General features: G+C 37.9%; 1 protein-coding gene and 1 long non-coding RNA gene across 2 annotated transcripts in view; both read right to left on the minus strand.

Annotated features, from left to right (window-relative positions):
* Window positions 1–348: 348 nt before the first annotated feature.
* On the minus strand, window positions 349–1,931 carry LOC128617070 (uncharacterized). The gene is made up of 3 exons (XR_008387504.1): window positions 1,823–1,931; window positions 540–860; window positions 349–430 (listed from the first exon to the last, which is right to left on the minus strand). It is a non-coding gene; the product is annotated as an uncharacterized LOC128617070 (long non-coding RNA).
* Window positions 1,932–11,105: 9,174 nt separating this feature from the next.
* sh3rf1 (SH3 domain containing ring finger 1) overlaps window positions 11,106–13,794 on the minus strand; it is a 51,114-nt gene continuing 48,425 nt past the window's right edge. Inside the window, exon 12 of the mRNA XM_053645391.1 lies at window positions 11,106–13,793. Within this exon, the coding sequence (XP_053501366.1) occupies window positions 13,625–13,793 (169 nt within the window). The 3' untranslated portion in view covers window positions 11,106–13,624. The remainder of the gene's footprint in view (window position 13,794) is intronic.

The following is a 13,794-nucleotide window of genomic DNA, read 5'->3' on the forward strand; positions in this document are numbered from 1 at the left end:
AAGTACTGACTAACTTGCCTTGATCTGACTCCCAAAAGGAAATATGTGGAAATTGTACTGGGGGAAAAAACCTCCACAAAATCACAAATCAGTTATTAGTTAATCAATCTGTGTGTGTGTGTGTGTGTGTGTGTGTGTGTGTGTGTGTGTGTGTGTGTGTGTGTGTGTGTGTTTTGGTGTGTTTTGTACCTTTACGTCTCCAACAAATTAATGCCACTACACCGAGTATCACCAACAATAAAACGGCCAGAATGCCGAAAACTGTGTAATAAAACACACCAAAATATTAATAAATGTAATAATACAGATTTGTATTTTTATTGCTGATAAAAAGTTTTGGCACCTAGAGGGAGGCTGCTGTGTGGAGATGCAGGTGGAGAATTTGTTGTTTTACTCTGAGGCGGTTCTGATGAAGTTTCTCTTCTTCCTACTGAAAAGACAAAACTTATTGAAACTAATGACTGTTTTTATCACTGTTAGTAATATGGCACATGACACTGGAGTAAAGCATGCTCACAGTCATTAATGAAAACATGTACCTTTAACAGATAATCTGACATCTCTGCTATCGGCCTGTACAGAACATCTGTAGACTCCCAGGTCCTCTTCAGTCAGGTCTGATATGAGTAGAGAGAGGTTTCCTGGAGCGTTGTTACTGACCAGTTTGACTCTGTTTCTGTGACGTCCAGTCTGTTCAGGGTAAATTTCCTGAAAGTGACTGATTCCAGTTGCTGGTATTGAAAACTGCCATTTTACAGACTTTGGTTTGTCCTGTAGGTCAGTGCAGATGCAGGGCAGAACTACAGACTCTCCTGTGAACACAGTCACACGCTCTACCCCTGTCTTCACCAGCTCACAGCCTGTAAACATAACATTTACAGTTAATAATAGAAGTACTGCAATTATTAATATTCCCTGCTTGTAAATCACAATATTTTCTGCTGCAAACCAAAAGAAATTTTTAAAGGATGAGCCAATCACCTGTTTAAATTCTCTACATGAATCCAATATCAGGACTCTGATACCCAACACTGAACCTATACTGGCTTATTTTTACTTTAATTACTGATAAATCTTTAATAATCTTTAATGATTTCATTTCAGATAATGATGCTCTTTTAATTGGAAATAATAATCCCAATTAAGATATATACCTTACATAAAAACAAAAAATAGTTATTAACATGCATGTTTATGGCATGTGGCATGTACCTTATCTTATAAATAAAGTTAAGACATTACTTAAGAGACATCTTCATAGGGCTACATGACACCTACATAAATCCTTCATAACAACTGACATGAACCTAAATAAATATTTATAAAGACATGTATTTAAAAGACTTCCTAAAGCGTCAGCTGATGTACAGACTGTGTTTATCAATGTTAATGTTAAGTTGATATAACACCTAGTCTAGTGACAGATTTCTGTAGACATTAAATGGTGTTATGACGTTTTCCAGGTTGACTTTCTTTACATTATTATGTAAAGTGTGTTATGTAGAATTTCTCTGACTGTAAATTACAGTGAGTTTGTTTTTAATGATTTATGTCATATTAACATTAATTCTGATGTATCAGATATTAACCTAACATAAAAACTGAAAAAACAAGGTGACTTTGATACTTACTGAAGCCTTATGTCAGTTGTAATACACATACAATAATACACATCTTGTAATACACATACAATAATACACAAGTTGTAATACACATCTTTGCTCATATTTACCAATATTAGTGGAGGGTACTGTATGCAACTATTATTCATTTGAAGACTTCTGAATTCTTCCAACTTTTATTGTGTATTTAAATACTTTACCTTTAACATTAAGCCTGATGTCTCTGTATTCTTTCTCAGTGCTGCACCTGTAGACTCCATGATCCTCTTCTCTCAGGTCAGATATGAACAGAGACAGATTAGCAGGAGAACTGTGATTAAACAGCTGAAGTCTGCCACGGTAGTGTTCATCATTTAACACTTCTGTCAGAAGTCCTGTTCTGTCGCTCATCCAGGTGAATTTCTGAGGTTTGGTGTGCAGGTCAGAGCAGGAGCAGGGGAACAGCACTGAACCACCTGTGTGTCGTGTGATTTCTGTCGGATTATCAGCAGAGAGAGAACAGCCTACAGAAACAAACATACAAAAACTCACAATCTACTGAATACAATATGAATTCGAAATGAAATTTAATGAAAATACTTCAGTACATTTAATTCCAAAATCATGAAATGTGTCTGTTTTATTACTACTGACTGTAAAAATTATTGGAAAATATAGTTTGGAATAATTTGAGAATTGGTACATGCAGCAAGCAGATCATTATGTTTGTTTGTTTATATTTAGTTTAGTTAGGATTGTACCATATTTTAGTGTTGGTTTGATTAGGAAAGGTTCACGTCTGTTAATATAAAGCTCACAGCTGATGTTAAGAGAAAAAAACAAGTCATGAGGTTGAAGGAATTGTCCAGTTTGTCATTAAGAGTTTTATTTAAACACACAGGGTCAGTAGTGGAACATCATCAGCTGGACTCAAACTGTGTGTGTTACACTATCTTGTGCTCATGTGTGTATTTTATCTTTTAAATCCCAGAGAGCCACTTGTAGTTAGACAGCTGTGATTAGACACCATGTTACAACTACATCTGAAAATAAAGACCACTTGGAGAGAGTAACACTACACAATGTACAGATTTCTTTAAACTGACCAGTTTCCAGTTTTTACAATTACTTACACACATTTCTCAATACTATGTTCACTTTATCAAAACTCTTCACACAGTTGGCTTTACCAGCGTGCAGCTCAGTACAGCAGATAACTTCACATCCATAATGTACTATAACTATCGCAACACTTCATACACGCCACAAAACCACAAGAACACAAGCAAAGTCTCTCTGAACAAGAACGCTTTATCACTCACAACACAATGACTTTTAGCAGGGAGAAAATCCAAAGTACAGAAAAATTTAACTGTAGAAATTCCAAGAAAATAACAAAAAAATATAAATTTGCCACACACACACACACACACACACACGTCAGATATCACATATCTCCAGGTTCTAAAAATATAATTTTTATATATAAAACAATTTTAAAAATCATGCACTGAGTCGATTCAGACGAGTTCATCATTCAGACATGAACAGGAAATGCACAGTGGTAGTGGTAGCTCAGTGGTTAAGGCACATTGGGCTATCGGGAGAATATCCTGGAAACACTGGGTGTGAGGCGGAAATGCAACCTGGCTTGTATGCTAGTCAATTGCAGGAAACCACACACACACACACACACACACACACACACACAATCAGCAGGTTATCTTAGGCAGTCCACCTACTGGCATGTTTTTAGGATTTAGCAATCTAATTAATTAGTTAATCTAATCTAATTAGTTTAAAAAATATATTTTTAAAAGTAACTCTTTGTTTCTTTAATGTTTGGTTAAAATGAAATTCCTTAGTTTTGAAAACAGTATGTAAACGTGAAAAATAGATACACAGAGTTTTGTTGGAGTTTGAGTTAGAAAAGAATTCATGAATTTTGAAAGCTGAAGTTATTCAATCCTTTTTGTGTCAAAGTAATGAAAAGTGATACACAGTTCAGTCACATAGACGCTGATGTGAGTTTCAAAAATGTGAACACAGGATTGATAAATACATGTTACTAAATAAGGTGTAATGCAGGAAGTGAAGATGGTCACTGAGGAGAGAGACAGCAGAAACAGTTGTGAAATTCATACGCATCTATTTACAGCTAAGACCAGAATGAAGAAGTGACAGTTACAAGTTACAGGAAAAGAACTTTTCTTTTACACTTTATATGAGTTATTACAGATACATTCACTAAGACAGAGATTGTGAGAGATGTAATTCAGTAAATGTGTAAAAACATACACTGTAAGCATTATAGGGATGTAAAATAATCTCACTGTAGATTCCTCCTTATTCATTCACCCACCTCTCTTCATCAGTACATTTTAGACTGAAGTTAATCAGGAAGAAAAAATCCACATGATCAAAGCTGAACAGGTCTAAATAAGGAGATTATAACACAAGGCATGACGTGTATGTTTACCTTGTGTATAAAGATTACTGCTGTCTTTGGACAATTTGGTTGTTCATGAACAGGGCTGAACTACAGCCTACTGTAAACCCAGTCTGGACAGAAGAGTCTGACCACATGAACTAAACACAAAGCAGCTGAACTACGAACTGGATAATATTCTCTCTCCTTTCTGTAATAGAAAATAGAAAATAACTTCACTCACCTGCAGCGACGTGAAACACAGCAGACAAAAGATACAAGCATTTCATCATTACTGATTCTTCTGCACACACACACACCTGTCCCTCAAAATGAAACACACACACACACACACACACACACACACACACACTGTCACACTACCTGAGTGTCTATCTTTTATATACTCTGGTTTTCAGGAAACCACAACAACTGCTGTGTCATTTCTCTTTTTTGAAAATCTCTTTCATCACTCTTTCCATGACTCAATTTACATTTAATTGCAGTATTAATATTTATTCATATATTTTTTTCATTTTTTCATCATATTCATAGTATCATTATCTGTCTTAGGTGCCACTTCCTCAGATGCTCAAGTGAAGTTTGTTAGATGACCCCTAGGAATCCTGAGGGACCGAGTCAACACAACAGAAGACTTCAGGAGCCAAACTTGTTCTGAAGTATTACAACGTGACAAAACTTCCTTTTCAATTCAATTTAAAAAATGAGAGACAACACTTTTATGAATCTACTACTACTACTATTACTACTACTATTATTATCACACCTCTGCAAAAACAGATACTTTTATCTTGTTAGAAGTCTTTTGCTTGTGAGTTATACACAGAAATAAAGTGTTTTATTCCTTTTATGTCACAGCAATTTGTAGTAGTATTTTTTTTTGTCTCTTGAAATTAAGATGTAAAAAATCCAGCTGGTCATGTTACAGAGAAACCACAAAGTCATCCAACCTTAAGACTTCCTGTGTCAGAAATTTCAGTTTAAAATGAAGTATTTATTTGACCTCTGATTGTTATAAAGCCCTGACACTGGAGACTCCTTAAAAAACAAAAACAAAAAAAAAACTAAAACTGAATAAACGTTTCCTCACAGTAAACTTATACCCACACCATAACAACAACTCCACAACTCCATGGATGTAGAACATCTGCAATATAAGTCTAGGTGTAAAGTTGTTACTATAGAAACAATAACATTAAAAAATGAGCACGTTGATAAAAAAAAAAAAAAAACACCTTGCAACCAAATTTACTATCAGCTGCTGTTATAGAAAATTAATCAATATTTTCAGAACAATTGATTTGAGAATTCAACAGAGCTGTGGTTTATATCTGGCACAGTATATTTAAGATTGTGACCCTGAATCAGCTGAAGGTGGGTTTGGGTAAGAGAGACATGAAACCGGTTTTGAAATTCACATGAAATTTCACCCAGACCAGGAAAGAAAACAGAAGTAGGCCAGAAATAATCAGAATCAGAAATGGTGTAAATTCTGCAAATAGACAGAGAAACATCTGACCTTCTAATGATCCAGATCCACACAGCAACAGAGATCATGTGACTTTAGTGAGTATGTTAAGATGCAACATTAAGTTCACTGCTTTCAACACACATGAACTGTAGTGTTTCAAGCTGTAATGTCCATCATTATATTCACCAACAAGTGTGTTTCCCTAAACTTACAGGATTTAATAAAGACACATTTACCATGTGTGAGCTGAGGAACACTAGTTGGTATTTAAAAACATAAATAATAGCAAATACATTAATTATTATTACAATCGTTATTGTAAATATAAAAATTTTAGTTTATTTAATTATTTATTTATTCTTTGTAGGCCTTTGATTATAGAGCCATAGCAAAGCGGCTAAATGGCGACATCAGCTGCCATAAAGCTGCTACGACAGCTGGTGTCAAAGTGTTTTATTCCTCTTGTACCTCATCAACAACTAGAATTTCTATTTGTGATGGGATGACACAGTGTACTTTTATCAGTTTATAGTTGCATTTAATGTTGTGGAATGTCCGGGAAACAAGTTAGTTCCTCTATCTCTTGAGATTAACACAGTTTATCATGTCAATCGTGACAAAGGAGGCTCCATCCCAAAACACTAACATCTCCTCACTGAAAATTTATCAATCCTATTAACAATCACACATGTTTTAAATCCAGTCTTGAAGAGCATTCGCCATACAAGTCCCCGTGGAAGTTGCTACTATAGAAACAATAACATATCAAAACAAGGCATTGACATAAACCTGTGATTTTATTTACAGCTGGTTATTTACAGCTTCCTCTGTGTCAGAACATTAGCAGGCCCTGGCGTTCCACAGGGCCTGACGATCCTTCAGTCTCTGCACGCATCTCTGCTTGCCTGTCAGACATCTCGGTCTGGATGAGGGAACACCACCTTAAGCTCAACCTGGCAAAATCTGAGCTTCTCGTCATCCCAGCCTGTCCCTCAATCAACCACAACCTCACCATACAGCTCGGCTCAACCACACTCAAGCCAACCAGGACGGCCAGGAACCTTGGGGTGATTCTTGATGACAGCTTGACCTTTACAGACCACATCTCAACAACTGCACGGTCCTGTAGGTTCATCCTGTACAACATCAAGAAAATCAGATCTTACCTCACCAAACAGGCTACACAGATACTAGTCCAGGCTCTTGTTATCTCAAAACTGGACTACTGCAACGCACTACTCTCAGGCCTCCCAGCCAGCTCCATCAAACCCCTTCAGATGACTCAGAATGCAGCAGCATGACTCATATTCAACCAGCCCAAGAGAACCCATGTCACACCCCTCTTCATCTCCCTCCACTGGCTTCCTGTAGCCGCCCGCATCAAATTCAAGACCTTGTCTGGAACAGCACCCTCCTACCTCAACTCTCTCCTGAAGGCTTACGTTCGCTCACGCAATCTGCGAGCGATTAGCGACCGACGCTGAGTAGGTACTACTAAGGTCCCTTTCAAGAACATTCAAACTAACTGTTCCTCAGTGGTGGAATGAACTTCCAACCTAAATCCAGACAGCAGTATCTGTCACCATCTTCAAAAAACAGCTAAAGACCCACCTCTTCCGTGAACACCTAACCAACCCATAAAAAAATAAACAAATAAATACATTTAAAAAAGGAAATTTTTTTTTGCACTTTCACCTCTACTCTGCGCACTTTGCTTCTTCTGGAACTCAATTACTGATCTTGTATGGAAGCACTACTTGTATTGTTCTCTGCTTGATATATCACTTTGCTTTTGTTTCTCATTTGTAAGTCGCTTTGGATAAAAGCGTTTGCTAAATTAATAAATGTAAATGTAAATGTGGTAGACTTATAGAAAACAAAAATGTTCTGACCAGAGAATTTAACACATAACAGTAACAACACAAAAAAAAATTATGTATTCAACATTTTACTGATTATAACTAAATTTGGTCTATGTAAAAACTTCACGTTCAAGCGTGACCACTAGGTCCCGCCATAACGCCTCTAATGATAATGTGCCTCACTAACAAGCGTTTTCTGGTCCTTTGCACTCTGGTTAATTCTGTAATGGATAATAGATAAAATAGTTCACGATATTAAAGTCTTATTACTAATTGTTTTACTGACAAAATGTATATTTGCATAGGATGCTTCAAAGTCACAATTTAAGATGGAATAATTACTCACTTATTAGTCAGCTAAATTTAAAAACAGAGTAATAATAGTTATCATAACACTTGGTCAATTATCAGTTAAGCATTAATGTTTAATCTACAATAATACTTTATATATATATATATATATATATATAAATCTTTAGTAATGAAACCTTGTTTGTGCAGCCCTTTAGTTCAGATCTCATGTACATGTGAGACTGCAGATGTTTCCTCATTCTCACTTGTATTCTGCCTCTGTGTCAGAACATTAAGTCTTAATTTTCCCTCTACACTTCTACAAGCTAAAGACACCAGCTGTTCCACTGTCCATCCCACTTCCACCCAAGCATCCACACACACTTGTCTTACTGTCCTTGTAAGGACCTTGCATTAACATGGATGCTAAATACATCTCACCCTAACCTTAACTTCAGTAACCAAAAAATATATATAATCTTTAATGGTTGTTTTTGTTTGTTTGTTTTTTTACAGAATGTCTCCACATGTTCAAATCTATCAGACTTTCTTTCCCTTGTAGGATCATTTGTGTTCCCTTCAGGAGGTGGAATGCTGCTCAACTGTGTTATGGTCTGGTGATTGACTTGAGCAGTCTAAAACCTTCCACTTTCCCCCTGATAAAGTCCTTTGTTGAGTTGGCAGAGTGATTTGGATCATTGTCTTGCTGCATGATAAAGTTCCTCCAGATTAATTTCTCTGTAAATTGGCAGACAAAATGTTTCTGTAAAACTTCTGAATTCATACTGCTGCTACCATCATGAGTTCTATCATCAATAAAGATGATGCAAGTTGGGCTTCTCCTCACACTTTTGTCTGATTCTATAGGTTGGATGTTACAGAGCTATCACTGTCTTATCCATCCTGAGCGTGTTTAAAAAAAATAAATAAATAAAAAGCAACAACAACAACAAAAAAAAACACAACTCTCGCAGACAAGGTGTTTACCCCCCACAAATGTTCCTGCTTTATTCATGGAATAGTTGAGGTTATTGTGTTTGTTCCATACATCACTAAGTTGGTTGGCATGCCTGCTTCAGACCGCATATCTCCAATATGGGAGTTGTCTATATTCCATAAGGAGATACCGAATAAACTTTTGAAAGAGACATCTTTACACACAGCACGAAATCGATGAGTTTTCCTGCTCTCATGTGATTGACAGAATATGATCGGTCCTGATCATCGGATGTTTTTAAACAATCGGCCGATAGTCGATAACGGGAAAAATAGCCTTTGTGTGTTATTGGTGCTTCCAGGACCGGTCACGCCCACGGTGATTCCCATAGAGAGATACTAAACGAACATTTGAAAGAGAACATTTGTCAGTCATATATTTCAATAATTTGCTCGCCTACAAACTGGGTGCTCTGATACACATCTACATATAAATACCAGGAAACAAAAGCTGAAATTTGAAACTCTCTTCTCATATTTATCTTTTGATCTCAAGCCCAAATGTTTTCAGTCTACAGCAAAAACAAATTAATTGGTCTTTCCGTTCCAATAGTTTCGGAGGGGACTGTAGATATAAAACACATACAGTGCAACCGGAAAGTATTCACGGCGCTTCACTTTTTCCACATTTTGTTATGTTACAGCCTTATTCCAAAATGGATTAAATTCATTATCGTCCTCAAAAGTCTCCAGACAATACCCCATAATGACAACATGAAAGAAGTCTGTTTGAAATCTTTGCAAATTTATTAAAAATAAAAAACAAAAACAAAAAACCCCCACATGTACATAAGTATTCACAGCCTCTACCACGACACTCAAAATTGAGCTCAGGTGCATCCTGTTTCCTCTGATCAGCCTTGAGATGTTTCTACAACTTGATTGGAGTCCACCTGTGGTAAATTCAGTTGATTGGACATGACTTGGAAAGGCACACACCTGTCTATATAAGGTCCCACAGTTAACAATGCATGTCAGAGCACAAACCAAGCCATGATGTCCATGTCCAAGGAACTGTCTGTAGACCTCCGAGACAGGATTGTATCGAGGCACAGATCTGGGGAAGGATACAGAAACATTTCTGCAGCATTGAAGGTCCCAATGAGCACAGTGGCCTCAATCATCTGTAAATGGAAGAAGTTTGGAACCACCAGGACTCTTCCTAGAGCTGGCCGCCCGGCCAAACTGAGCGATGGGTAGAAGGGCCTTAATCAGGGAGGTGACTAAAAACCCAATGGTCACTCTGACAGATCTCCAGTGTGTCTCTGTGGAGAGAGGAGAACAACCATCTCTGCAGCACTCCATCAATCAGGCCTGAATGGTAGAGTGGCCAGACGGAAGCCACTCCTCAGTAAAAGGCACATGACAGCCCGCCTGGAGTTTGCCAAAAGGCACCTGAAGGATTCTCAGATCATGAGAAACCAAAGACTGAACTCTTTGGCCTGAATGGCAAGTGTCATATCTGGAGAAAACCAGGCACCAGTCATCACCTGGCCAATACCATCCGTACAGTGAAGCATGATGGTGGCATCATCATGCTGTGGGGCTGTTTTTCAGTGGCAGGAACTGGGAGACTAGTCAGGATCGAGGGAAAGATGAATGCAGCAATGTACAGAGACATCCTTGATGAAAACCTGCTCCAGAGCGCTGTGGACCTCAGACTGGGGCAAAGGTTCATCTTCCAACAGGACAACAACCCTAAGCACACAGCCAAGATAACAAAGGAGTGGCTACAGAACAACTCTGTGAATGTCCTTGAGTGGCCCAGCCAGAGCCCAGACTTGAACCCGATTGAACATCTCTGGAGAGATCTGAAAATGGCTGTGCACCGATGCTCCCCATCCAACCTGATGGAGCCTGAGAGGTCCTGCAAAGAAGAATGGGGGAAACTGCCCAAAAATAGGCATGCCAAGGTGTAGCATCATTCTCAAAAAGACTTGAGGCTGTAATTGGTGCCCAAGGTGCTTCAACAAAGTATTGAGCAAAGGATGTGAATACTTATGTACATGTGCTTTTTTATTTTTAATACATTTGCAAAGATTTCAAACAAACTTCTTACATGTTGTCATTATGGGATATTGTTTGCAGAATTTTGAGGAAAATAATGAATTTAATCCATTTTGGAATAAAGCTGTAACATAATAAAATGTGGGAAAAGTGAAGCGCTGTGAATTCTTTCCGGATGCACCGTACATGTAGAAAATGGAGGCTGTCTCATATACAGTATATTTAGATGAGCTACAGAACTTTCAGCAGGGTGTAGTGAAGCATGCGTTGGTAAAGTCCAGCCCAGGATAAACAAATTTATGTACAATAGTAACACATGTTCATAACACTATGTACCACTCAGTGCAGGTTATATATTTCCTAATCTTCATAAACCTTAACTTCTGGTGTAAATGAGTAACAAGAGAAATCAGCAGAGTACAGGATCATTTGGAAATCAAAATCTTTTATTACAGTTAAGCACATTACAAAAATGACTATTTCGTCCAATGATTTAGTACTGAATATGAGGAGATCAACTTCACCACTAGCAGACATACGTACAGTCGAGCATGTACTAAACCCAGGAACAAAAAAATAATGCAAAGACAGTAGGTGTTCAAGTCAGGTTTAGTACTGTGTCTCTATAACAAGGCATGAAAATCATTTGGTCTAGCACAATGAGGAAATGGCTAGACAGCTATATAGATTTAAAAAAAAAACAAAAGAAAAGAACAAAAGGGTGTATGAATGAAGAAATCAAGATGATATGGAGTGAACTAGTGTGTCAGCTTCTGCCTGAATCTCAGTTGTTTTCTTTTTGCCTTGATTTTGTGCAAAATATGGACAGGATGATCTCGGGTGAACTCGACAACACAGAACAGGCACTTGAGCTTCCTGTAAGAGTGTACCCAAAATAAAAATATTTTTTTTTAAAACAGACACTATACACCAGCTAGTTAGCTAATTGAGGTCCTCCTACACCAGCACACACTTGTAAACAGTGTTTTTCAATCACTGTAACTTCTAACCAGAATCAATAAGATCTACAGTTCTCAATCCAACACTGGATCAGGTAGAAATGTGTCCAGAAACTAGGGAAGGGACAAATTCTAACTGCATATGGGTTTGGTCACGAGAATAAGACGTCTTGATTTGGATCATGACATGAATGTTAAAAAAAAAAAAGACAAACAGTAAATGTCAATGAGTCATCTGGAAAAAGAACATCATCAGCTAATTCTGGGGTTCAAGTGAGTCTTTAAGTACATCAGTCATTATTTATTATAGAAGGTTCACGTGCAGAAGGGTATGTTTAGAGGGAAAAAAACCAAGACAAGTCATGCTTGTGCATGCCAGGGATGACAAAAGACACAGCTTAGAACCTGTAATAACAGTAATAAGCCATGGATTTGTGGTATAATCTTTGTGTTTCGTAACGTCCTCACGATCAGTCAATCAAACACCTCACGCGAGTTACACAACAGCTCTAAGATTACACCACAAACTTATGGAGGCGTTTAAAATGACCTGCTTGACTGAAATGGTCATTAGAGACGAAACTGTGAGGCAAACACGACCAAAATGAAGAACACTGAAGTGACCTCACTGGGACGCTGGACTCGAGGCCTCTGAGCCATCAAGCAGCGCTCATTTGATGCAACCTTGATCAAAAAGGTCAATCCGTCCTCTGTTGGGCGTAGTGCAATAGACTAAAATTAGCTGTAAATCGGGAATACACACACACACGTACAACACAAGACAACACAAGAGTAAAAGTATAAGTGGGCTTCAGTGATCCATCACTCAGCTGTCAGTCGTACTCTCATATAAAAAAATAAAAATAAAAAAAAACACAAAGGGAGCCAGCAGCTATCATACTTTAATACATAGAAATATAATTAGTACAATTTGAGTTAAACGTCTACGCCACCACCGTTCAGATGCTTTCTATGGAGTGTATTTTCTTTTTTTTTTAAATATCAAAAAAAGTTATATCAGAAGCATTAACCGTACTACGTCTAAACCCCGTTACTGAATAAAATCTACAGCAGATTCACTACATCCCCACTCCTTACTCAATACTGGGTCATGTTCACTACGATTCATTGTGCATGAGCCATCGCAACGTCGACGCTTGCAAATCCATTCAAACACCTGGGTTTTTGCTCATGAATTCACGAACCCATCCATACATGTAATCTCAATTCCTTTGTGTGTGTTTATATGCACTGGATTGAATTTGAATATTGTTTTTTTTTTTTTTTTTTAATCAGTAGTAAATTAAAGGTCAACTCTATCTTCAGGATGATCAACAGTAGTTTAACTGGGCAGTGACCAACATCCATTCTGTTGAAGCAATGCGTAATCTACGACTCCATCTATCGGTGACCAAGCGACGCAAATCAGCAACACATCAGGGGCAGCCAATCATAGTTCACATTAAATCATCCATCATTACCCTACAACCAAAACTACCATTTTTTTTTGTTTGTTTTAAATGAGTATAATAAAATTAATATTTTCCAGCTTTGCTCAGTTCATTCATAGATAAGCTCTGTTTGCTTATATACAATAAAGTGATGCCGTACAAGGCACGCATTTAAAATCGTTCGGAAATATAGGAACATAAATTAACGGATTATCACATGACGAGCTCCGAGTCAAGTGAGCGTTCTCTCATGCTGTCTGTTTTATACATGTGCTTGAGATATGTGCGCTTTTTTTTTTTTTTTTGTAAAACTGCAAGTGTGTGTTCTGCTCCAAGAGACTGTGACAGCCTCATGGCATCCAGGATGTGTTTAAAAAAAAAAAATTGGGTTTATTTGTGCTTAGATCCACCCTCGTGTATACACTGCTGATCCTCACTCGTTCCGTCAGTCATTGCCAGGAGCTTTCCAGGCAACTGCAGCTGCTAACCTCATCACAGCTTGGCGTAATTTTTCTTGATAGCAAGCATGTGTTTGAGTCAGATGCTGTCGACGAAGCTGCCGGGAAAGAGGCCCGTTCGGCCGTTCCTCTGGAGCGTGCCTTTGAACCAGCCGTCCTCGCGCTTCTTGTGCACAAACACGATGTCGCCTTCCTTCAGCTCCAGCTCAGCCTCGCTCTGTGGAGGGTAAGACACCACCACGCGGTACC

This window comes from Ictalurus furcatus, chromosome 2 (genome assembly GCF_023375685.1).
Source record: "Ictalurus furcatus strain D&B chromosome 2, Billie_1.0, whole genome shotgun sequence".
Classification (NCBI taxonomy): Eukaryota; Metazoa; Chordata; class Actinopteri; order Siluriformes; family Ictaluridae; genus Ictalurus; species Ictalurus furcatus.